General features: G+C 43.9%; 1 protein-coding gene across 4 annotated transcripts in view; it reads right to left on the bottom strand.

Annotated features, from left to right (window-relative positions):
• Positions 1-782: 782 nt before the first annotated feature.
• PCDH1 (protocadherin 1) overlaps positions 783-22903 on the bottom strand; it is a 159742-nt gene continuing 137621 nt past the window's right edge. For 2 of the 4 annotated variants that reach the window (XM_083357531.1, XM_083357530.1), the window contains 2 exons: positions 19032-19251; positions 783-4905 (listed from right to left, as the gene is read on the bottom strand). In XM_083357531.1, the coding sequence (XP_083213657.1) occupies positions 4520-4905; positions 19032-19251 (606 nt within the window). In that variant the 3' untranslated portion in view covers positions 783-4519. Of the gene's footprint in view, positions 4906-17646; positions 18069-19031; positions 19252-22903 lie in introns of those variants that run through there. The other 2 variants (XM_083357532.1, XR_014491887.1) reach the window with 2 other exon arrangements.

The following is a 22903-nucleotide window of genomic DNA, read 5'->3' on the forward strand; positions in this document are numbered from 1 at the left end:
AAAGAAGCAGTGAAATAACTAATAATATTAATAGAAGAGATTGTCCTAATGACATTGAACTGTTGACTAGAATGATTAAAAGAAATCATTGGAAGTCATTAAGCATGTTTTGGTCCGTTCTCAGATAAGTGGTCTCATGCTGAACAACGAACAATTTATACTTCCAATCGTAATTCTGCTTTGTCATTATGTGTCTATGTGTACCTGCAGTGCTCAATGCTGGTCATTAACCTACCTAACATGATGGCTAATATGAGTAATGAGGTACTTGCCTCTACCACAAATTCCTTTGATTCTTCTAAGCATCAACAATGTAATCTATGTAATGTACAAGGATTTGGCTGTTTTATGTGGCCTTGACAGGGATGTTCCATCTAACAAAGAGGTGATGATATAACAAAATGCATTACGGTAAATATTACTTTCACTTCATATACTTATAGCTGCAAGACATGCTATTACAAATATTGTATTGCTTTTATTTGTAGGAAACCTGTTTGTGTGAATTTAATTCTATTCCAAGCTGATTCATCTCATATATTTGAGATGTATATTGTATATTTATCTCATATATGCGGGCAAACGCGTGCGTGCGCATGCACGCACACACACACACACACACACACACACACACACATGGTATGGGAGGAGGGAGGGGGAGAAGAATCCCATGCCATATAGTTTGGTTTTCAGAAAAGACCACCAACATACATGTAATCAATACACATCTCAGCTGATCTGCAGAGATAAGAAATCAGGTCAAGCCAAAAGGTTTTCACGTTTTTTTATTGTAAAGCTTTGGGAGGGCTAATTACAGTGGAGTTTGTCATCTGACAGCTCAGCAAACCAACAAAATGGAAGAGAACAAAATGGGCTCACGAGGTGTCATGCTCACGGCTCCAAACGAAAAGGATTACAAGGGAATCAATTGTGCTCACAGTGCCAGGGGAGAACTAAGCCCTAGGCCCAAAGCTTTCCCAGTGCAAGGGATATGCATCACATTGAGAGCAATACAACCTTAGCAAGAGAGAAAGAGGCAGTATCTAAACAAATGGCACAATTCAAAAATAGTTGGGTACTCTTTACTCTGCTGTAGGATTTCTCCTTTAGAAAAAGCTACACCTGCATGTACATAAAACTGTACAAAAAAACAAGGCATCACAAGCAAGAACTGAAATCTCGTATAAATAGAATCAACACGAAGAATTACAAAGGGGTAGCTTCGTTCCATCTCACTCAACTGACCTGTGTCTGGCCTTGCACCTTTGGTATTACCCCTGGCTTGTCCTAAAGTAGTGCTCAACGTTCTTCTCCTTGCCTTTGAATGTGCTTGTCTAGACCAGAACTCATGGAATGGTCTTCTTCCTAACCTTCTCCATCTCTTTTCCTAGGCATGTATTTCTTGGTTTGAAATTGTGAAGGTGAGTGTCTCCTAAAGGTTATTTTGACCATTGGATTATAAACCACTTACACTCCTAGGGCATCTTTATATTTTATAACTATATTCATCAAAACTATATTTCAATTACTACTGGTGCCATCTTCCTTTTTTTGCCTCACACAAAACACATTTTCAAAGTCTTGGTCATGTTTGGGAGGCCAGGCAATACTGTTTTTCAGTCCCTTTCCCTGAATAGCCAGTCTTTTTTTTTTATTTCTTATCTCTGACAAAACCAAAGGAAAAGAGATGAAGAACTCTCCATGTTCAAGTTATCAGCCTTGGCTTATTACCAAAAAGCAAGCTTATTTGTTCCAATGGGCCTAGAGCAAGCATATCCAAATACAGAAGCAATTCTGGGATGAGGTCAGTTTTATAATTCCCACCTGCAAGGGATGGACTAGAAATTAGATTGCCTCCTGTTATATTTTGATCGATAAGCCTAAAAGAGGATAACCTTACCTGAGCAACACAGGTATTCCTTCATTAGTGATTTTGGCTCCTATCTATTCCTTTCACAGTGGGATAGAATAGAATAGAATAGAATAGAATAGAATAGAATAGAATAGAATAGAATAGAATAGAATAGAATAGAATAGAATAGAATAGAATAGAATAGAATAGAATAGAATAGAATAGAATAAAGACCTGTCCTTTCCATACCATACCGTTGCACTTGAAAAAATCTGGGTATGGTGGATAGCTGGAGACTTCCTTGGACAGTGTTTATTTATGCTTTTATTTATTTACCTCAGTAACTATATTTACACATACAGTCCAGACAGATTTTTAACCAAGAATTGAGGCACAAGCCAGAGCAGCCTGGTTTGCTAAGCTATAATATGTGGGTTCACATATCATATTAAGTTAAAAATCAACAAACTATTTCAGAACTTTTTCCTGCTTTACATCACACATGATCACCCTAACCTTAGGCTCTTGATACAAGAGTGGGTAGGAAGTGCTGTATTCCTGCTCTCCGTCCTATGGATTGCTGCTGACATAGCCCTGAGCCTTAAAAAGTATAGGGATAGAAGAGAGGAAGTCCTTGGTTTTTATACACACTGGAAGTTGCCAGTGATCTCAAACCTGGGACTCTAATACTAGAATTCAGACACCTAATCGCCCCTGGCATGTGGCAGCTTACGATGTGAGTAGAATCACTGGGTTTTTTCTGGAATGCTTCCCACTACCACTATGTATGGTTAGAAGGCGATCAGCGGTGTGCTCATTAGAGGACAGAGAATGCAGGGAGACACTAACATTTCATATAATCCTAGAAATTATCTCTGACAATCAGAAGAAAATGAAAATTGCTCTATGTTGATTTTACCAGTTTACTAGTTTGATAACCAATCTATCTCCAAATGATCAGTCCTGTCAAACACGTACCCATATACCCACACAATAGTTTTACAAAACATATCATGTCTGTTTCCTTTCCTTCTGAGACACATGCAGTTGAGAAAGTTGAACAGAGAGACAGCAAAGAAGGACAATATCCAGCCCACCTTCTGCAATACAGCTTAGAAAAACACATGGCAATGTGTGGGAAGAAAGTTGGGCCTGTTGGAACCAGAAGAATTAAGCCAAGAGAAACAAGATGGGTCCAACAAATGTCAGCTAGTCTGGTGGACAGGGCCCCAGTCTGGAGACTGTCTTTCATCACCATATGTACTGGAAAAGTCCTATAATTACTAGCTGGCAAGTGATTGCCATTAATACTATACTATCTGGAATCAGGCCTAAGTCTAGAATACTGAGGGATTTAAGAATGTAGTCACCAAAGCAGCCCACTGCTTGCTGGAGGAAGAGTGCTCTTTTATAAATTCAGAGCTGGTCAGTTGAGTGATCCCAAATGACGGCATCAATGGTTGGGGATAATAATGCCCATGGATAGTTGCACTGTTTTTATGGGCCCCTACTGAAACTATGACAGGCTCCTGCAGTCAAATACTTTGTGGCTAAACATGTGGCACTGGAAGAGAATATTGGAGCCCTTGAGGCTGTCTAAAGGCATAGGGAGGGGGTATGTGACTCCAGCATACAGAGGCCCATGGGCCCAAGTGTGACCCTGAGTCCAAGCTCCATTTCACAAAGGCAATGGTGGCTTACAGGCAGACAAATCAAAGGCCAGAATCATGGCACTGGGGTCTAATGACCCCATGGAAATTCTCTGCCTCACATGAGGCAGTGGAGTAATCTGGGGCAGTTAGATATTCTACCACCTGAAAAACTGAAGGTTCTTTCACTTTGTTTACTACTGCGGTTCATTATCTATGGGGCAGGGGCAAAGGAGGACAGCTAAAAGCTATGACTACTAGCTATAGGGCTCCTCCATACCTGATAAAAGAGTTTCTGAAGTCTGAAAAGTGATTAAGATTTTAAAACTCTGTTATGTCCTTCCTACTCAGTCCTGCTGACCAGCCAGAATGCCCCTCTCCCAACTGATGCTTCATCCTTATTTACACTGTGGAAGTAAAGGGTGGGCTGGTTGGAAGTGTTTGCCCCAATGTGCTCTTCTGTGTGGTGAAAAATTCAAGCTGAAAATTTCTCCCTGTGGTGTTGTTTGTTTCAATGTCTTTTTGTTCCAAGGACAAATAAAACTCAATCAGGCAAGACATAAATGTCATTCTTAAAATTCGTATTTACAGGAATCTATAGTAACAAGAGAGGCAGCTTTTCCCCCTGCACCTGTGCCAAGTGCTCTCAGCCCTGTGCCCAATGGACTCCACCAAATCTGCGTGGACCTTTGGTAACTAAGCCATTTCCCACCCACCCCAGTCCTGAAACAAAGAAGCCAAACTCTCTTCACTATATTCCTTTCTCTCTCTTTCCAGATATCCATGGACCACTCTACGGAGAGCTTGGCTATTCTGGTGGTCAGTTCCCTTGCCCAGTGAGGAATCAATGAATGAAATGTTTCCATGCCCAATGACTGGGCAAGGCAGTCTTATCTGGCAGGCACAGAACTGCCAAACTGAGTGACAAAGAATCACAGTTTGAAAAGTCACTTCATACTGGAGCACTAGACACTGGTCTCAGCATTGTTTTCAGATACTTTATATGGCCTCCTCATTCTCACAGGTAGATCTCTCGTTTGGCAGTTTGGGATGATGGTGTGGTGGCTGTCTGGAAGTCTGAGGTCTGGGTGAGAGGGATTTCCTCCATGGGGGAATTCTTGCACGGCTCATGGCTACTGTTGGAGAAGGCACTGTATGTGGGGAGCAGGCGGAGGTTAGCCATTTTGGTGTTGCGCTCTTCTGAGAGTCTGGGGCTTCCATTCCCAACTTGTTCTTGACTCCCTCTGTCTTGATAAGGCACAAATGTGGAGAATTTGAGGGCATTCTTGGGCCGCCGGTTTGGAGAGGACTGACCTGGCATCCAGCAGGTATCAGAGTGACCAAATTCTGTGCATTCTCGAGTACAGGTCCCTGTCAAGGCTACATCAGGCAAAGGTCGGAGATCTGTAGAAATAAACAAGAAAAGGGAAGAAAAAACATTTATTGATACGTGTGTGTGTGTGTGTATACATCTCTGGTCATTCGAGTTTTTCCCCACGTAGAGTTGGAGGTATCAGGGCAACATTTTGACGAAATCTCATCCGTTGCCCTGATACCTCCAACTCTACGTGGGGAAAAACCCCAATGACCAAAGATCTACATACAAACACCCGCGAAAACCTCAGAAAACAGGTCATCTACAGGCAATAGCCACAGCAGTGGCAGCTCATATTTGTGTAAATTTTTTTGGCTGCCACTGCTGTGGCTACTGCCTGTAGATGGCCTTGGGCTAGGCTGAAACAGGAAATAAGATTTGTCCCGTGTCTGGGACTAAGCAAGTGTATTCTGAATGCTTAAAAAACATTTAACACATATCTTCCTTGCTTCTCAGATAACACAGAGAGAGAGAGAGAGCCTGTGGCCTAGGGGTTAAAACAACTGCTTAAGACGCAGTCGGCCCAGGTTCAAATCTCAGAAGGGTATGGCTGACTGATGAGAACAAATAAGTTTGAAATGATCATATCGGTCTCCCTTTATTCTTTGTTAGCAAGCCAAAAAAATTGTGGCTCAGTGGGTTAGGATGCTGAGCTTGTCGATCAGAAGGTCGGCAGTTTGGCAGGTCGAATCCCGAGTGCCGCGTAACAGAGTGAGCACCTGTTACTCGTCCCAGCTTCTGCCAACCTAGCAGTTCAAAAGCACGTAAAAATGCAAGTAGAAAAATAGGGACCATTACGGTGGGAAGGTAACAGCATTCTGTGCGCCTTTGGCGTCTAGTCATGCCGGCCACATGACCACAGAGACGTCTTTGGACAAGCGCTGGCTCTTCGGCTTTGAAACGGAGATGAGCACCGGCCCCTAGAGTGTATATTTTTATTATTATTATTATTATTTATTAAATTTGTATACCGCCCTTCTCCCAAGGGACTCAGGGCGGTGAACAGGGCACATATAAATAGAAAATACAAAAATTAAAAAAGAATTAAATAATCGCCCAGATAAAACAATAACAATATAAAAACCCATTAAAAACCCTAACATCCCCCATCAGGCCAGGCCAGCTTGTTCAAATAAATGGGTCTTCAGACCGCGTCGGAAGGAGCGAAGGTCCGGTGCCGTCCGGAGCTCGACTGGCAGCTGGTTCCATAAAGCCGGAGTGCCCACAGAGAAGGCCCTCCCCCTGGGGGCCACCAGCCGACATTCTCTGACCGGAGGCACCCTGAGGAGGCCCTCTCTGTGGGAATGCACAGGGCGGAGGGAAGTTGACGCCGGCAGCAGGTGGTCCCTGAGGTACTCCGGACCCATGCCATGTAGGGACGTAAAGACCATTACCAAAACCTTGAATCTCACCCAGAAGACAACTGGTAACCAATGCAGCTCACGGAGCAAAGGTGTAACATGGGAGTACCGGGAAACTCCCAAGACAACTCTCATGGCCGCATTCTGTACCAGTTGGAGCCTCCGAGTGGTCTTCAAGGGAAGCCCCATGTAAAGAGCATTGCAGTAGTCCAGCCGAGAGGTCACGAGCGCATGAGTGACCGTACACAGGGCATCCCGGTCCAGATAGGGCCGCAACTGGCGCACCAGGCGAACCTGGGCGAAAGCCCCCCTAGTCACGGCTACTATATGGTCTTCCAGAGTAAGCCGTGAATCTAGGAGGACTCCCAAGTTGCGAGCCCTATCCACGGGGGTAAAAACTCACCCCCCATAGAAAGAGGTGGAATATTTTGAATGTCCCGGGATGCCGGAATGCACAGCCACTCAGTCTTGTCAGGGTTGAGCTGAAGTCTGTTCCTCCCCATCCAGACCTGAACCGCCTCCAGGCAACGGGACATCACGTCGAGGGCATCACTGGGGTGGTTTGGGGTCAAAATGAAAAGCTGGGTATCATCGGCGTACTGATGATACCCAACTCCAAAACCACGAATGATCTCACCCAGCGGTTTCATGTAGATGTGAACAGGAGAGGCAAGAGGACCGACCCCTGAGGAACTCCACAAACGAGAGCCCTTGGGGTCGACCTCTGCCCTCCTGCCAACACCGACTGCGAGCGTCCCAGGAGATAGGAGGAGAACCACCGAAGAACTGTGCCTCCCACTCCCAATCCCCTGAGACGCCATAGCAGGATACCATGGTCGATGGTATTGAAAGCCGCCGAGAGGTCTAATAGGACTAGGACAGAGGAATATCCCCTGTCCCGGGCCCTCCAGAGATCATTCACCAGAGTGACCAATGCCGTCTCCGTGCTGTATCCGGGCCTGAAACCCGATTGGGACGGGTCTAGATAATCCGCTTCATCCAGAACCAGGGGGAGCTGATGCGCCACCACACTCTCAACAACCTTCGCAAGAAAGCGAAGGTTGGAGACCGGACGAAAGTTATTCAACACAGCTGGGTCCAGGGCAGGCTTCTTGAGGAGAGGTCTCACCACCGCCTCCTTCAAGACGGCGGGGAAATTACCCTCACTCAAAGAAGCAGATATAACCGCCTGGAACCAGCCTCGTGTCCCCTCCCGAGCTGCATAGACCAGCCAAGAAGGGCACGGGTCCAATAAACATGTGGTGGAGCTCAACCTCCCCATAATCCTGTCCACTTCCTCAGGGGTCACAGAATCAAACTCCTCCCAGATAACATCGACAAGACCGCCCGTGTCCTGATCGTCGGACTCTGCCCAGTTGGAGTCCAGACTGGTCCGAATCCGAGCGATTTTATCCAACAGATGTTGACCAAACTCCTCGGCACGACCCTGCAAGGGTTCCTCCCTCACCTCCTGATTAAGGAGGGAGCAGGTCACCCTAAACAGGGCGGCCGGGCGATTATCTGCGGACGTGATGAGGGCAGAGAAGTAATTACACCTCGCCGCCCTCATCGCTGCGAGATAAGACCTAATGTAGGTTCTTAGTCACAACCGGTCGGATTCGGATCGGCTGGACCTCCAACAGCTCTCTAGGCCCCGTCTCCGACGCTTCATCTCCCGGAGCTCCGCGGAGAACCATGGAGCTCGTTGGGATCTGCACCAGGTCAGGGGCCGCAAGGGTACAACTCGGTCAAGTGCCTCAGTGGCCGCCCTTTCCCAGGCTTCCACTAGGGCATCCGCCAAGTTGTGAGCAACGGAGGCAGGTGGGGACCCCAGAGCTGCCTGGAACCTGTCAGGATCCATTGAGCGCCTGGGGCGGTACCATCTTGACTTGTATATGTGTGTGTGTGTGAGTGTGTGTGTGTGTGTGTGTGTGTATCTATAACTATCTATCTATCTATCTATCTATCTATCTATCTATCTATCTATCTATCTATCTATCTATCTATCTATGCAACAACATGAGTAGCTAACACTTAAAGCTGGGAACACATATATAAACAGTAATTTCCTTGTAACTATCACAGAGCCATAACATTGAAAAAAATGGATATACTGTAGATTATCAAGTCCAACTTAGTGAAGGAATTACTGAAATAAAGACATTTAAAGCAGATGGCTGATTAGACTCAATATAAAGACATCCAATAACAGGACACATTGTACTGCTCGTATTTTTTTTTAGAATAATTTGCTAATATTCCAATAAAGTTAGAATTGTCCTTCCTGTAATTTAAATTCACTATTCCACGTCCTATATGCTGAGAACAGGTTTTGACCTTTTTCTGTGCAGCATCCATTCTAAAAGTTTTTTTTTTAGAATTTTAAAATTTTTAAGCAAACTAAAAAAGTAATGGAAAAAGAGATTGACATTATAGTGACTTGTAAAATATGGAATAGAATAGAATAGAATAGAATAGAATAGAATAGAATAGAATAGAATAGAATAGAATAGAATAGAACAGAATAGAATAGAACAGAATAGAACAGAGCTGGAAAGGACATTGGAGGTCTTCTAATCCAGCCCCCCCCCACTCAAGCAGGAGAACCTGTACGATTTCAAACAAGTGACTGTCCAGTCTCTTCTTAAAAACCTCCACTGATGGAGCGCCCACGATTTCTGAAGCCAAGCTGTTCCACTGGTTAATTAATCAGTCCTCACTGTTAGGAACATTCTCCTTAATTCCAGATTGCTTCTCTCTTTGATCAGTTTCCAACCATTGTTTCTTGTCCTGCCTTCTGGTGCTTTGGAGAATAATTTGATCCCCTCTTCCTTGTGGCAGCTCCTTAGATACTGGAATACTATCATGTCACCCCTATTTCTTCTTTTCTTTAGACTAACCCACAGGTCTGCAACCCGCGGCTCCGGAGCCGCATGCGGCTCTTTCAGCCGTCTCCTGCGGCTCCCAGTCCTCTGCCATGTGCAGTCCCCCCCAAAAAAAAGTGGGACTAAAAAAGCTCAACCAATCAATTCAAAGATGTAGGGTAGGTGCATATATCGCCTTGGCTCCACTCTTCAGTCAAACCCTGTTCTGCGCATGCGCGCATGTGCACACATTTTTTGCGGCTCCCAGTTTTTCCTTTTGTGAGGGAACCGGTTCCGAGTGGCTCTTTCACTGTTTCAGGTTGCTGACCCCTGGACTAGCCAAACCCAATTCCTGCAGCCATTCTTCATAAGTTTTAGTCTCCAGGCCTTTGATCATCTTAGTTGCTCTTCTCTGAACTTGAACTTTTTCCCAGGTCTCAACATCTTTTTTGTAGTATGGTGACCACCATTGGTTGTAGTAATCCAGGTGTGGTCTTACTAGGGTTTTATTAAGTGGTACTAGTACTTTGCGTGATCTTGATTCTATGCCTCTTTTTATACAACCCAGGATTGTATTAGCTTTTTTGGTTGCTGTTGCACACTGCTGTACTTACAACCGAGTCCCAAAGTTTTGTATGTTGCAGCATTACAGAGGTCGTTCTCACTTTTGAACGACCACAGAGATGCTGCACCATGCTACTTTGGTACCATGCCTGAGAGTCCTGAACTGCCCATGCTCACCTTCTGTGCAACATTGGGTGCCAGAGCCCTTGTCCAGTCAGGCGGAAAAGTGCCAGGCCAGCCTCTCCCCTTCCCCGCTAAGCCCCGGCCTCTCTCACAAGCGGATGTGGCCCTGTCTCACCACTTGCCGGACTGCTGGACTGGCACTCCATTGTGGCTGTAAGTTAAGGACTACCTGTAAATGGAGATGGTCACTATTTGATCAAAGGCAACTTGAAATGTGACTACAAGTAGTTCTCAATGTACAACTGTTTGAAGTCGCAACGGACTTTCCCGGGGCTTCTAGGACTAGGATTCAAAATTCAGGCAGCTGCCCACAACTAACTTGATTGCATTTTGGGATCACATTTGCAGTCATGGTCATGTATCCACAATTTATCATATTTTTTGCCAGAAATTGGCATTTATTTCTGGTTTTTGGCAAAATATGCCCACTTCAGACAACAGATTTTCTTAACAACTGCTGTGTTTACTTAATAACCATGGTGTTCACTTAACAATTGCAGTGATTTGCTTAATGACCATGGCAAAAACGTTTGTAAAATGGGGCGTGATTCTATGATGACCCACTTAACAATCAGCAGATCTTATGACTATAGTTCCAGGTTCAATTGTGGTAAGTAAGTAAGTTAAAGACTACTTGCACCATTAAATGAGATCAACGCAAAATCAATTGTAGTCAATCCCTGGGTTCACCAATATACAAGTTCACTATCAGGGCTGTCTTTTCCTGCCTCTCATATCTATCCATCTTCCTAATTGGGACGCTGAATGAAAATGCCTTGATTTGGGTTAGATGTGATAGTTGGCCACCTTACTTCAGACATTTCCAATCCACAGAAGAGTAAAACAGAGTTTTATTCTAGCTCCTCTATTTAATATCTACGTGAATTCAACGGTAGTAGTCTTAACCAAAAAGGAATTTTACCATCTTAAACTTAGTCACTGGTATATGGTACAGCTTTGTGCCAATGACGTAGCAATTTTTTCATTCATGCAAGTGGACCTCAGGAAGAACTGTGGGCCTTAGCGGAGATCTCTAGGGAGGAAGAGCTTTCCATTAATAACTCTAAAACCAAAACAATTTTCTCAAGAAGTCTGTGTTGTCCCCCAAATCATGGGAAATTGGAAATAAAATTGAATTTTGATGTTGTTCAGTCACTAAGTTGTGTCCACTCTTCACAACCCCATGGACCACAGCACTCCAGGCCCATGGTCCTCCACTGTCTCTTGGAATTTAAAACTGGATAAGTTCCAGTCTTTAAATATGGTGTGATTTTTCAAGCTCTCAAACTTTGGCAGCAATAAGTTATACACATTTCTGCCAAAGCCAACAATAGGGCCAACACAATTTGGATTTCTTTTCCCCACAAGAAAGAGGACAAATACTTACTTGTCCTGTTAATCCTTATTTGATGCAAGGTATGCACCCACAATGATTTAAAGCCCATGGACATTGTTCACTAGTTTGTCTTAAAAAACAACAAAAAAAATTTTTTTAAGTAGTAAAGTATGAAAATGTATCAAAGAGAGATCCAACCTAGATCTAAGGAGAAAGACAGCGAGAACAATTGATCAGTAGAACACAAGTTGTGGATGCTCCAACACTGAAGGTTTTGTTTTGTCCCAGCCTACGTACGTCTTTGTTACTTCACAAAGACAAACCCCTCTTTTAACAAGTAGGCTGTAAAACCAACCCCTTTTATTTGAGTTACAGACCTGGTAATTGTCCCAAAAGCAAAAGCAACAAAACACGTTTTCCAACAGAGAATTGTTGTTCAAGGCAAAATGGAGCACGAGTCAAACAGGAAATAGTTCATCGGCAAAGCAAACAAAACATGATCTCTTTGACACTGGAGTCCTTTGCAAACGGTTGCCTTCAGCAACCAGCCCTGCCCACACATTCCCTTTTTGTTATGAGTGGAGGGACCAGGTTCTTCATCAGATGGTAAGTCCTACAGCTCATCAGAGCCTTCCTCCGACTCTGATGGTTCCCCAGGCCCCTCCTCCGACTCTGATTCCCCGGACTCAGCTGCTGGGATCACAGGCTGGCACAGAATCACAACACGTTTTTCGAAGAGACTGGACTACCTCCAACTACCCCCACCTGCCTATCTCTTCCACATCTCTGCCCTTTAAGGCTTTACGGGCAGCAAGCAGCCCCAGAACCACATAGCTCTGCAGCTGCCTCCCATGTCCTAGGAAGTCTCAGCAAGGGCCAGCAAGCATTTATTTGCCCAACTGCCTTTCCAATCCCACATAGCTACCCAGCCTGCCACAGCAAGCCAGCCAGCCAGCCAGCCTTTGTTGATTTCAGCTCAATCAGTCTCAGTGTCAGGACCCACCCCAATCCACGTCTTAGGGAAACAAAAACTCTTGGAGTCAGTTCTAGTCCAAAAGGAATTTTTACTAGGACATGCTTGGTTGTGGGAATACAAGACAGGACTTGGTATTGTTTTACAAATTGAAACTTTATAAAAAGTTCCCAGTTCAACCCCCCTCCCCTCAATCCCATTTGGTCAGCCCCCCATCATTTTACTTCGTGTCATCCCTTTCGTGGGAAAAAGGGAATTTCGAATCTTTATGGTTATTGCCTTCTTCCTTTACAGATTCAAATGGAGACACAGGCCAGATGCCCTAACCCTCCCCTTTGTTCCCCCAGTTCAAAAGGTTTCCCTTGGTCTTTGAAATAACCTAAGGCAGGCTGTATCCACATGCGCTCCTCCTTCCTCGGGAGATGGCAGAATCCATGGGGGGGGGGGATAATGTTTTAAACATACATTTATGAATGTGATATAAATGGATTCTGACACTCAGTCTACTTCTTTAAGGTAGTCTGTCTGCCTCTCATGGGGCACTACACCTTTTCCTCCCCTTTCAGTTGGAGGGAAAGGAAAAAAACCAAACTTAACAAAAGTGGAATTTGGATAATAGAATAAAATTCAAAGGAAAAGAAGGTCTTAGGACCAAGTGGAATATCCACTAAATAATTATTAAGCAGTTTAGATTTGAAGGAAGTGCTGGGATCACACAATGAGGAATCTCATCATCAGCTGGCCCATTTTACTAAGCTCACAGAGACAGATCCAAAAAGAGATGATGGCTCCCTTTCAATCTTCAGAAACAGTATATTTACTTCAAAAACAACAGCAAAAGGAAAAACAGATGGTGTTTCTTGAATCAAATCAGAAAACACCTGATCAATTTTTTTGTTATGTCAATTATTCTTAGTATTATAAACTTACAAACTAAATCTTATGATTTGTTTTCATTGTAGTATTATACTTAGATTTGTAATATTTAAATTAAAAAATGAAATGAAATGAAATGGTCACAGAGAATGAAAAACAATCTTTGCATTCAAGTGGATATTAAGAAACAGTAATTCTGTTTTCTGCTACAAACTGAAGATGGCTCAGCAATTATATGGGGTTGGCCTTAGGCATATTACTATCTTGAAATAGTTAGTGGAAGAGAGTTTTCATACATCCATTGGCTGTATGAAGAAACTAGCTCTCCTGCACTGGCTTGTTATTTGAGACAACCCTTCTTTTCGAGAACCGTCCGTTGTAGCAGCCATTCTTCCTGTTTCTTATGTAACTTATAGCACTGCATGATGAAAGAACATGTGAATGTTCTTCCCTTTTTAGTCCATTACTTTTCTCCTGATAAATCATGATTTTCAACTGCAAAATGCCACACGCTTATATAGAAAAACAATTCAGATATGTACTGTTTTAATACTGTTATGCATTGCAGATAGTTTACAGAAAATGTTTTATAGACTAAGAGAGTTGGAAGAGATCTTCTAGTCCAGACATGTCAAACACAAGGCTCGTGGGCCGGATGCGGCCCAACGTGTTGTTCCATCCGGCCCGGGGACCTGCTCTGAAAAGAGCGAAGGACTGGCCCGCTGCACCTCGGCCCGGCCCAGGCCGACCAGGCGCTGATCTACAACCTGGTTGCATCTATCAAAGCCAGAACGCGCTCAGCGTTAAATCCACGGGGCAGCCCCGCCCCACCCCCTGCGTGCGCGCGCACGTAAGCAGAGTCCAGCGTCCCTGCTGGCTGTCTTGCCCTGCAGGCTGACTTCAGCCAGGATGCTGGTGCTGGCCATCTCCTGTGCGCACACCCGGGGGCGGGGCGGGGCAGAGGTGGCGAGGCAGCTCCTTGCTGGTTCCAGTGGATCTTAGGCTGAGTGCATTCTGGTTTTGATGGATGCAACCAGGTTGTAGATCAGCCCCCCCCCAGCACCTCCAGCCTTGCCTCACAGCCACGAGGCATCCTTTTCATCAGCACAAACACACACCCCACACGGGATAGCAAGACCGGCAGCAAAATAGCAGCGCTGGCAATCTCTCCTCTCCCATCACCCCTTCCTGAGCGTTGGGGAAGGAAAGATGAGAAGGAGAGAAGGAAGGAAGAAAGTGTAGCGGAGATGGGGATTGGGGGGGGAATCGGCATTGGCTGGGATCGTCGCTGGCTGGGAGTCTTTGCCAGAGCTCTGCGGATTCGGCAGAGGTCGGGTGGCTGGGGGGCGGGGCAGGGCTCTTGGGGAGGGATTTTTAAAGGGGAAGAGGAGATTGACTGGGGGAAGATTTTATTTTTTCCGGAGAGACAAGCCAGAAGGAGGGAGAGCGAGGTAAGAAGTTGATGAAAAGGCTTTTTCTTCTCTCTCCAAGCCAGAAGGAAGGAGGGCAAGTTAAGAAGTTGGTGAAAAGGTTTTTTATTCTCTGTCCAGAGAATAAACTTCCTACCTCGCTCTCCCTCCTTCTGGCTGTCTCTCTGGAAAAGAGAAAATAAAATCATCTTCCACCAGTCAATTTCCTCTTCCCCTTTAAAAATCCCTCCCCAAGCTCTGCCCCACCGCCAGAGCTCCTGACCTCTCTGCGGGAATCCACAGAGCTCTGGCAAAGTCTCCCAGCCAGCAACGATCCCAGCCAATGCCAATTTTCTCCTTCTCATCACTTTCCTTCCTCCATGCTCAGGAAGGGGTGGTGGGAGGGGGAGAGATTGCCAGCGCTGCCATGTTGCTGCCGGTCTTGCTATCCCACATGGGGGGAGTGTGTCTGTGCTGATGAAAGGGATGCCTTGTGGCTGCGAGGCTGGAGGTGCTGGTGGGGGGAGGGGGTTGGCACTATTCTACAACCTGGTTGCGCCCATCAAAGCCAGAATGCACTCAACCTTAAATCCCTGGGACAGCCCATAGGTGCGCGTGCAAGTGGAGTGCGACGTCCCTGCTGGCTGTCTTGCCCTGCAGGCTGACTTCAGCCAGGATGCCAGCACTGGCTGCCTCCTGTGTGCACACCTGGGGGGCAAGACAGAGGCGGCGGGGCAGCTTCTTGCTGGTTCCAGTGGATCTTAGACTGAGCATGTTCTGCCTTTGATGGACGCAACCAGGTTGTAGATCAGCGCCAACCCCCCCTACCAGCACCTCCAGCCTTGCAGCCACTAGGCATCCCTTTCAACAGGGCCACCCCTGCCTGCCCACATGGTATAGGAATGGCCAGCAGCAGCATATTAGTGCTGGCAATCTCTCCCCCTCCCATCACCCCTTCCTAAGCGCAGGGGAAGGAGAGAGATGAGAAGGTGAACAGAGGGAGGAAGGAAGAGAGGGTGGGAGGGAGGAAGGAACAAAGGAAGGAATAGGGAAAAAGTAATGGAGGGTGAGAGGAAGGAAGGAACAGAGGAAGGTAGAGAGAGTGGGAGGAGAGAAAAAGGGAGGGAGGAAAGAAGGAACGGAGGAAGGAATGGAGGGTGAGAGGGAAGAAGGAAGGAACAGAGGAAGGAAGGAAGAGAGGGAGGGTGGGAGGGACCATGTCCTAGTTTGCGCCCCGGTCCCATCCTCCTCTGCCGAAGACCTTCAGATCTGCCCCAGTCCTGCCCAGGCACCCCTTAAGTGAGTAATGTCGACCTGGCCATGCCCACCCAGTAGGCCACACCCACTCTGGCCACACCCACCCAGTAGGCCACACCCCACCTGGCCATAGCCACCCGGCCCCCTGAGGGCAACCACAATGCTGATGTGGCCCTCAATGAAATTGAGTTTGACACCCCTGTTCTAGTCCAAGATGTGAATGGTGATCACATGACTGTGGAACACTGCAACAGTTTTAAATGTGTGCCAACTGCAAAGCAAGCACATGGCAATCATGTGACTGTGGGACACTGCAATGAATCACACAAATGGCAGTTGTATGACCACAGAACGCTATAACAGCTGTAAATGAGATTATTGGTGGTAAAATTATTTTTTTAGCACTGAACCTTGAATAGTTGCTGGATGAAACAGTTGGTAAGCGAGGACTAACTGAATCACTTATGAATTGGGTTTCTGGTGGTAGAATTAATAATGAAGTTGAATGGAACTACCTCTGGCTACTACCATTAAGAATAATAGGACCCATGTGTAAATGATAAGGAAGGGATATAAAGGAACAGATAATCTCCAATTTCATTCCCTTCCAGCAGGCCTTTCTTTTCCTTTCCCTCCGTGGTCAGAATCTGTAATAAGCATGGCAATAAATTTCAGCTCTGGAGGTGGTTGGTGCAATGATAAAGAAGGTACCACTGCTCCAAACCCATAGTCTTTTAGTCTGTTCTTAATCTTTTCTAATTTTAATCAGTTTTTATATCTTTATGGCTTATTATATTGTAAGCTTCTGAGAGTTGCTTTAACCTGTGAGATAGGTGCCATATAAATTTAATAAACAAATTCTCCAGAGACTTCACTCTTAGAGGAACTTACAGCAAAAGCCTGTAGGTATGACGTAACTAGATAATTAGCTTATTTGCAGAGAAATCAGGAGCCACAGACTGCAAAACAAAAGATAGAGCTGTCTATCTGTCTTGTCTGCTTGCCTCTATGGTTTTACATTCTTGGGATTTCCTTTCATCTTTTTATGTTAAAGGAAATTTGATTATCTTCTTTCTGTTCTAAAGACTGGGAGATATGTACTTAAAATGTACAGTACATACAAAATTTGGTTCAACTTGAAAATCACTGGTTTCCAAACCATCAGCTTCTGTCTTTATAAAGGTAAAGGTTCCCCCGCACATGTGTGCTAGTCGTTTCCGACTCTAGGGGCCGGTGCTCATCTCCATTTCAAAGCCGAAGAGCCAGTGCTTGTCCGAGGACGTCTCCATGGTCATGTGGCCGGCATGACTGGATGCCAAAGGCGCACGGAACGCTGTTACCTTCCCACCGTAGTGGTCCCTATTTTTCTACTTGCACTTTTACGTGCTTTCGAACTGCTAGGTTAGCAGAAGCTGGGACGAGTAACAGGCGCTCACTCTGCTACGCGGCACTCGGGATTCGACCCTGCCAAACTGCCGACCTTCTGATCGACAAGCTCAGCGTCCTAACCCACTGAGCCACCGCGTCCCTCTTTCTGTCTTTATATAGAGTCTCTAATAAGACATACTATGAATCATTCTCATCAATAATCTTGAGCAGGTAGGTTCAGAGAAAAACCATACATATTTTATCATGGATTAACAAAGTTAGATGGACCAGATCTAATTTTGCTGTCCCAATCCATACTAAATGTAGCACCAGCAAGATGGTCTTCCAGATTCTAAACTTTTAACTTAACCAGTGCATCAAGTTTATTTATTTATTTATTTATTTATTTATTTATTTATTTATTTATTTATTTATTTATTTATTTATTTATTTATTTTAATCCCATTTATATCCCGCCCTTCTCCGAAGACTCAGGGCGGCTTACAATCTAGGAAGCACAAATCAATGTGCTTAGCAATAGCCTTCATTCTATGTATATGCCTGCTTGTTATAAGTTGACTTTCTCATAAGATGCCAAGATAACTATACATGTAGATCGGAGGTACTGAATATTTTATTACAAAACATGTACAGTTTGCTTCGAGAGTACATTTATTTGCATTAATTTCTAACTTGATGTAACACTGAGAACAGGTGATAATCTCTGGTCAGAATCTGTAGGCTTAATTTCTATTTGCAGCTTGAGGAAGCACTTCTCCAAACGGGCGGCGCCACTCTCCGTTTGGAGAGGTGCGCGCGCATCACTGCCCGTTTGGAGAGGTGCGCGCGCACCGGGCGACTGGGAGCCGCAGGAGACGGCTTAAAGAGCCGCATGCGGCTCCGGAGCCGCGGGTTGCCAACCTGTGCATTAGACCATCCAGTTGCTCTGACTTTTCTTGTCCTTTGCTTCTCATGCTCGATAAGTTCCAAGAGAGATTTAACTGTTTGGATACAAGAAATAATTAATGTCTCCTTAACAGGAAATATTTTTTACTTTCCATCCTGAAATGATGACATCAAAAAAAGCCTGCTATATGTGAGAAGGAAGTTCTATAGAGCAGAAAATCTATGGGAAAGTGTGGGGCAAAAGCAGTCATTTACTGACAGGTCTTCAAACCTAAAACATTATTTCAGTATATTTTTCACTTTCTTTATCTTCTCATTCATTTGAGCTGCCCAAAGTTGCTTCAGTAGTGAGGTGGTGACTAAATAATGAATGAATGAATGAATGAATGAACGAATGTGTTAATTAATTTCTGTAAAGTCAGTCTGTCTCAATCACCTGCAATATAAACTACTGCGAAAAAAAATTCCAGCATGATGAACAATTAGTAGTTCTCAAATCTTATTCTTGGGTAAAAGTAGCACAAACTATGTCAAGTCCCCAAACCCTCATTCTTTTCCCTGCATACATATTCTACTTTGGGGGGCTGCCATTCTGCTGGGGGGAGGGGGGAGTTTACTCTCGCTTGGGATAACTTTCGCTTTCTACTCTCTCCTCCTGCCTCTATCCCCTTGAGGAAGGAATGTGTCTCCCTTATCAGGCAGATGGTTACAGAGAAACAAAACTGGAGACGACCTTGAGATATGTGCCAACTGTGCCAGTTACCCGCTCGTCAGACCATCTGTGGATTGGCTGGATTTCAAATGGACATTATGACTTTGGTGGGAGGAGGAATATTGCTTGCTTAACTATACAGTTTCGGTGGGCTTTTCCCCAGATCTTGCCTTGTTTTCTCTACTGTCACTGACTCCTAATAAAAGTTTCCTTTTGAGACAATGCCTGTTTCAAGAGTTCTACTTTCTTGGGTGGTTAGTTGAAGTGGGTCCTTACAAACTCTTTGCCAAGCAACAATTAGATATACTTTACTAGAGGGCTCTTTAATTTGCTCTTATGTTCTTACCATTCTCAGGATGTTCCATCTCACCAATGCTGCCATCAGGTGTGGTGCGCTCATAGTGGTCCTCAGGTAGAGCCAGAGGCCCTATCCGAGGCCCTGATGAAGATTTGCTGCTTGGTGTTTCTGACTCTTCAAGGCCACTGTCATAGTAACTGTGCTGGGAGGGATCCTGCAGATCTTGAGCCTGATTGGCTGCAGAGAATGTCACTCGACGATGAGGTAACTGCAAAAAGCAAAGCAAAATCCTTAATTAATATACATTGCCATTAAAGAAAATCTATCTAGATCATAAAAAAGATTATAGAGTGAACTGAATTTAATGCAAATATGTCCACAATAATAACTGATTGTCAGTTGCTAACTTCTGGTAGAAGGTCATCAAATTAGTCATTATATTACTGAGTTATGGACAGGTATTTATGTTCTTAAGATAATAAAATGATTCAAAACTTTTCAATTCATGATGCTTTCTAAAAAAGTTTATTGTTGTAACCTCAGATGGTTATTGTTATAACCACAGTATACCACCGGTACACAATATACCATAGTGTGTAAAATACAATAAATAATTGCATATAATACAATAAAACAAAATAAAGTAATAAAAACAGTATTGGATGAACACAGATTATTGCCTATGTATAGATTCTGCTTCATAGAAATGTATACTATAAATAGTCCTTGCCAGTGCTTTTTTTGTAAAAGAAAAAGGTGCCGGAACTCACACGTCATACAACCTGCCTTGCCTACCCTACAAGGTTCCATCCAAAAAAGGTGCCGGAACTCCATTCTGAGTGTTCTATGAGAAAAAAAGCTCTGGTCCTTGCTTATCATTCATTCAGCAACTGTTCAAAGTTTCAACTGTGCTGAAGAATTTTATAGTCCATTTATGACCTTCACAGAGTCCCTCAATTATGCGATGACTATTATAGTCAATATGCATTATCTTGTGCATAATTCTTACAGATTGGACAGGAAGAGACTGCAAGAAAACAAGCTGTTTACTTTTCTACACATCAAAATCAATGCAATCTCATCTGCAGCCTGGGAATGGCAGTCTCAGTTACGCTGGGACTGAATGGGCTGATGGTGGTGCAGAGCTCAAGCTGCAGGATGCGTTGTGCCCTCTGTGCCAGCCTGGTCCTGGGTTAGCCATGCGGCCTCACTTTATCAGAGCACCCTAGGAGAAGCCCAGCTCTTGGAAGTGCCTGCAGTGGTGGTACTCTTTCCACTTTCTCCACTTTGGGCAGGAAGAAGCAAGGTAGTTGTTTGTAGGCAATTACTCCTTAGCCTTATCCTCTCCTGCTGCTGGCAGGATTGCTTTGTTCTTGTGTGCAGAAGAACAAACAGCTCACTCTGTTAAAACTTTCATCCTCCCAAACCTCTCTGCTCTGTAGGGGAGGGAGGAAGGGCCAGGCAAAGAAGAGATTGCCTACAGTAATCACTTGCTTTCTCCCACCCTTCTAACAGAGATATTGGAAAGAAAGAGTTATCAAGAGAATAAGCTGCTTGCTCTTCTACATATTGAGAGGGAAGTGATTGTATCATCAACAGGAAAGGGTCAGGCAAAGGAGAGATGCTTATAGAAATTGCTTTTTTCCCCCCCTCTCCCTTGTACTGCAGAGAGATTGGAGAGAAAGGGATTTCAAGACAGTAAGCTATTTGTATAGAATGCCTGCAGCTCCCAGCCCTAGACTGTGGGTGGTTACATTGCTTTTGATACCTACAAGACAGCATTCAGGCATTTGAGTATTCCAATGGGGGGGGGGGAGACAAAAGCCAAATATGTGAAACTGAGTAATCTTGCCTCTTTCCAGCTGGAAAGCACAGCTGCAGTCATATGATTTCCCATATAGCAATGATTTCACTTAATGGCAGTGTCACAATTAGGGTTGTTAAGCAAGGATTACCTATAGAAGTTGTATTAATCTTCAATGAGCTGTAAGACTCTTCAACATAGTTCCAATTATCAATATAATAGCTTAAAACGGCAATCAGGAAGAAATTTTTGGGTGTGTCTGCACCTGTTTTCCTTTGCCTTTGTATCACCAAAAATTAATTAGAAGTTTTTCAGTAGCTATACTTTATCATTTAGTGCAAAACAAGAAACTTCCATTATCAGCTTCAAAACAAGTCAGAATATCAGCCTTCCATCCTTCCGAGGTAGGTAAAATGAGGACCCAGATTGTTGGGGGCAATAAGCTGACTTTGTAATAATTCTGCTTGGGGGGGGCGGGCGAAAGCCTTAATAAGCAGGCATATACATAGAATGGAGGCTATTGCTAAGCACATTGATTTGTGCTTTAGATTGTAAGCCGCCCTGAGTCTTCGGAAAAGGGCGGGATATAAATGGGATTAAATATACATACATACATACATACATACATACATACATACGTGTGTGTGTGTGTGTGTGTGTGTGTGTGTGTGTGTGTGTGTGTAAATTGAGCTGTCACCGGTGTGACTACTGCCTGTCGATGGCCTTCAGGATAGGCTTTTGGTTCAAATAGGAAATTCTGGACTATAACATTTCCTGCAGCAGACCTAGAGGCTCATTCATTATCTTGGTTCAGTTGGGGCGCCAACTGTCTAAATATGGCTGTTGTTGCTATTGAAAATAAATTAATATAACTGTTTCTCAGGTAAAAGTTAATTTTTGCAAACAGTAGAAATTCAGACAAATACAAATATATACTGCATGTGTGTGTATACGTATTAGACAAAATGGTGATACGAGGCATGAAAAATAACAATACTTTTCATATAAAATATTTTGATGTATACATGCTACACTTCAAAACAAATTTTGCCCATGGAGCGTGCTGTTAAAATATGTAATCTAAAAATGTATACTAAATAACTTATTTACAGTTATTTACAGATAGTCCTCGACTTACAACCACAATTGAGCCCAAAATTTATGTTGCTAAGTGAGACAATTATTACATGAGTTTTGCCCAATTTTATGACCTTTCCTGCCAGAATTGTTAAGTGAATCACTGCAGTTGTTAAGTTAGCAACATGGATGTTAAGTGAATCTAGCTTCCCCCTTTGGCTTTGCTTGTCAGAAGTTCACAAAAGGGGATCACATGATCCCAGGACACTGCAACAATCATAAATAAGAACCAGTTGCCAAGAGTTGAAATTTTGATCACATGAGCATGGGTATGCTGCGATGGTTATTAAATGTGAAAAACAGTCATGGGTCCCTTTTTTCAGTGACACTGTAACTTTGAACAGGTTGTAAGTCAAGAACTATCTGTAGTACATAACATATAACCTATAATAATTTTAAAGTATAAAAACTAAAAACTATAAAAACTAAAAACTATAAAAACTAAAAGAGCAGAAATAAAATTAAGCATTTTCATGTAGCATAATGGAGAATCAGCTTGATGTAGTTGTTAAGGCTAGATATGGAGACACTCCAAGTTGTAGTCCTGCCTTAGGTACAAAGCCAGTTGGGTGACACTGGGACAGTCCCTCAACCCTAGAAAGTAGGCAATGGCAAACCACTTCTAAAAAACCTTCCAAGAAAATTGTAATGACTGGGTCAGGCACTCATCAGAAATAAAAAACGTATTCAAAGGCATGCACGCAGACACACATGCACGTACACACACCAAGTAGCATAATAGGGTGATATTAAAAACCTTGGGAGAATCAAATACATTTGCCTAATGCTCAAAACAAAACAGATGACAAATATTCCTTACAGGAAAGGAACTGCAGAGCTAAAAGATGTACCAGAGAAGAACCATTCATTGGAATCCATGGGGAGAGAAATGGAGGAAATGATAAAGAGAGCATTGTGATATTTTAAAGCAAACTACACAACTTGCGTACTTGGATTCAATATAAGGACACAAGTACAA

Source organism: Vipera ursinii (assembly GCF_947247035.1).
Source record: "Vipera ursinii genome assembly, chromosome: 3".
NCBI classification, from domain to species: Eukaryota; Metazoa; Chordata; class Lepidosauria; order Squamata; family Viperidae; genus Vipera; species Vipera ursinii.